Source organism: Tamandua tetradactyla, chromosome 20 (assembly GCF_023851605.1).
Source record: "Tamandua tetradactyla isolate mTamTet1 chromosome 20, mTamTet1.pri, whole genome shotgun sequence".
NCBI lineage: Eukaryota > Metazoa > Chordata > Mammalia > Pilosa > Myrmecophagidae > Tamandua > Tamandua tetradactyla.
In genome coordinates, this window is record NC_135346.1 from 5,525,374 (window position 1) to 5,528,920 (window position 3,547).

The 3,547-nt window shown below is 38.6% G+C and overlaps 1 protein-coding gene across 1 annotated transcript; it reads left to right on the forward strand.

The window, feature by feature from the left end:
• Positions 1–2,010: 2,010 nt before the first annotated feature.
• On the forward strand, positions 2,011–2,964 carry LOC143664421 (olfactory receptor 2T27). Its single transcript, XM_077138030.1, has one exon. It carries the CDS (start codon positions 2,011–2,013, stop codon positions 2,962–2,964), a length of 954 nt encoding a protein of 317 aa, XP_076994145.1.
• The last annotated feature ends 583 nt before the right edge of the window (positions 2,965–3,547 follow it).

Sequence of the window (3,547 nt, forward strand, 5' to 3'; positions counted from 1 at the left end):
AAAAATATAACTTAGGTCTCATCAGTAAAAGTTTGCCTGAGAATGTTTTTCACGTTGTTGTAGTTCCATATGCCATGACACAGTTGTAGAGAAATGCACAGAGGAGTTTTAGTATAAATTTACTATGTATAGGCCCTTATAACTCAGCTTCCATTTTTGCTTCCATTTTCCTCTTCTGAATGTATTCTAACCTTTTTCACATCCCAAATTATACCCTAAGTGGAGAGAAGTCAAGACCCCAGAGGTCATAATCAAAACCATTACTAAAATGGACCTGCAGCTGAACGTACAATGAAGGTTCTTAATGTGCCCAATTCTAGTCTTCTTGAAGGCAGGGGTGATGCTATGTACATTTCTATTAGAGCTTAAAACTCTGACTTACATGGTTTGTTTCAGGAACTGTTTGTGGAATGAATGAATTGATGCCTATTTTGACTTACTGGAAAACAGCAATAAGACTGCCAATGGTTAAATTGAGTCAGATCCCAATGAGGAAGTTTAACCTCTTTAATTCAGATTTTTTTTACCTATAGAATATATGAAACAATTGTCTAGTATCTGATAGTGTTGTTGGGAAAATAAAATGAAATAATCCGTGTGAATCATTAAGCAATGAGCAGTCTCTTGGTGTTTTACTAAGAATGTAGTTAAGTGTGCATACTATGACTTGCAAGTGAATGCATAAACAGGTAATATTACTACTCTTAGTTGCTATTGCATCTGAATTTTTTGCTCCATTCTCTTTGACTTGGGGGTTTTGACAATTTAGCTCTCTGATACTCAGTTGAACAGAAATTGGAGCCATCTCATTCTGGGAAATGGAAGCTCTGAGAGCAGTGCTATGAAGTAGAAATTGAGTGGGAATCAGAGGTAATTATAAATTTTCTATAAGCCATGTTACAAAAAGTGAAAAAAAAGGACAGGTGAAATTGACTTTTAAAAATCTATTTTATTAGCCCAATATATCCAAAATATTATAATTTTGACATGTACTCAATACAAAATTAATCTGTAGGTTGCATTGTTTTTTTCATGCTAGGTCTTTGAAGCTGAGCATTAACTTTGATTTGCAACACATCTCAGTTCAGAGCACTCATGATCCAGGTGAGAAATACCTTATGTGACTCCTGGCCATTGTAGCTCTGTATGATGCCAAAAGAATTTGATTGTCTGAATAATTCCCCTCCTCCTAAGCATGGTATTCTTTAACTGAAATAGTGCTTTAGAAATATGATTTGACTTCAGGTTTAAGCAAATAGTTTCCTCAGCTGAGAAACAGTATCCCCTAGTAGTATTTAGAGGTAAACAGGATTATTTTTTCATTCCTGTTTCCATCTTTAAAAGTTATTTATAATAAATTTTTATTTATTAATCACATTAATGAGTTGTATTTAATCAGTATTTTTCTGCTAAATGAAAGAAAATAAATATGCCACTTGACCCTAAATATTATTTGTTCCTCGATTGCCTTTTTTCAATTAATTATCAATTGCTTCTCAGAGCTCAGAACTCTTATAATTTATTCTTTAATATGAGATGGTTATTTTCCAACATACAACACCAAATTAACATAAATTAAGCAATGAAATTTTACAAATATACAACATCTTAATAATCGGATGAATTCTTCAAAATTAGTCAATATTCTTATCCTTCCATGGGCAAAATACATGTCATGCATATCATCCTTGAATGAATGATGGTGTACTGTGACAAAATAGAATCTTATTCAGGCTGGTCTTCCAGAAAATTGAAAGTTTTGAGATTCATGGATGTGAGCAGTGCTTAAGACTTAAAACTAAAGAAATAATTTCTTAAAGAAACCCACCAACTGTAGTAAACTCCAGAGAGTATTATAGCAAGAGGGGGATTATACAATGAGACATGATAAATTTCTCAGAAGTTGATTTGCCCGTGACTACATCATAGTTTTAAGCAAACTAGATAATTTTCCTTTTTGCCAAATATTGTATTTCCTACACATCTATTTTTTGTATAATCTACAGAACCATGGCATGGGGCAATTATTCCATGTATGCCGACTTTGTTCTCCTGGGCTTGTTCAGCAATCCCCGCTTCTCCTGGCTCCTTTTTGCCCTCATCCTCCTCGTCTTCGTGATCTCCATTGCCAGCAACACCATCATGATCATTCTCATTCAAGTGGACTCTGGCCTCCACACGCCCATGTATTTCCTGCTCAGCCAACTCTCTCTTATGGACATCCTGTACATTTCCACCATTGTGCCCAAGATGCTGATTGACCAGGTGTTGGGCCAGAGGGCCATTTCCTTTGCAGGGTGCACTGCCCAGCACTTCCTCTACTTGACCTTGGCAGGGGCTGAGTTTTTCCTCCTAGGACTCATGTCCTACGACCGCTATGTGGCCATCTGCCACCCTCTGCGCTACCCTATCCTCATGAGCCGCAAGGTCTGCCTGTTGATTGTAGGGGCAGCATGGCTGGGAGGGTCCATAGATGGATTCTTGCTCACCCCAGTCACCATGCAGTTTCCTTTCTGTGCCTCTCGGGAAATCAACCACTTCTTCTGTGAGGTGCCAGCCCTGCTGAAACTCTCCTGTAAGGACACATCAGCCTATGAGACAGCCATGTATGTCTGCTGCATTATGATGCTTCTCATCCCTTTCTCTGTCATCTCTGCCTCTTACACGAGGATTCTCATCAGTGTTTACAGAATGAGTGAGGTGGAGGGGAGGCGGAAGGCAGTAGGCACCTGTTCCTCACACATGGTAGTCGTCAGCCTCTTCTATGGGGCTGCCATGTACACATATGTGCTGCCTCACTCTTACCACACTCCTGAGCAGGACAAAGCTGTGTCTGCCTTCTACACCATCCTCACTCCCGTGCTCAACCCACTTATCTATAGCCTCAGGAACAAGGATGTCACAGGCGCCCTACAGAAGGCTCTGGGGAGGTGTTTCTCCTCAGGAAGGTTCAATGCTTTTTAAGGAATGTGCCTCTGATGCTAGAGGCATAAAAATGAAGTGATAAGGATACTAGTGTAAGAGGAAGGGCTTGATCTTCACCTCCAGAGTTAAAATTATCTGCCTAGAAATTTAACAAGTCATCAATAGTCCAGAAATTGTGTGGAATTCTTGGGATTTGAAAAATTGGCTGGGATTTTCAAGGCTTGGTCATTTTGTGAAAGGCTTGAGGGTAGTGAATAATGGAGAATTTTGGAAGGAGAGGGAATAAAATTGGGGTTTCTGTATTCAGCCCATCTGCTTTTAACAGTGTGTGCTCCACTGGAAACCACTCAGTGGCCTCTGGCACTCTTTGTTTTGGCTATACTTGTCATGCAAAGGGGATGTCATCTTCAGATATTCCTCTGAATTCTTAGCTCTTTTTCTTAGACACCATACCATCTGGCCAATTCAATGAAATCTACTTGTCAAATATCAATTTCATTTTATTCCAAATATTATTTCACAGTCTGATTTTTTACAAGTGATATTTTGGTCTTCAATAGACACATTTAATTCAATACAATAGTAGTGGCTTCATTATTTGTAGACAAACTTTGATTTGAAG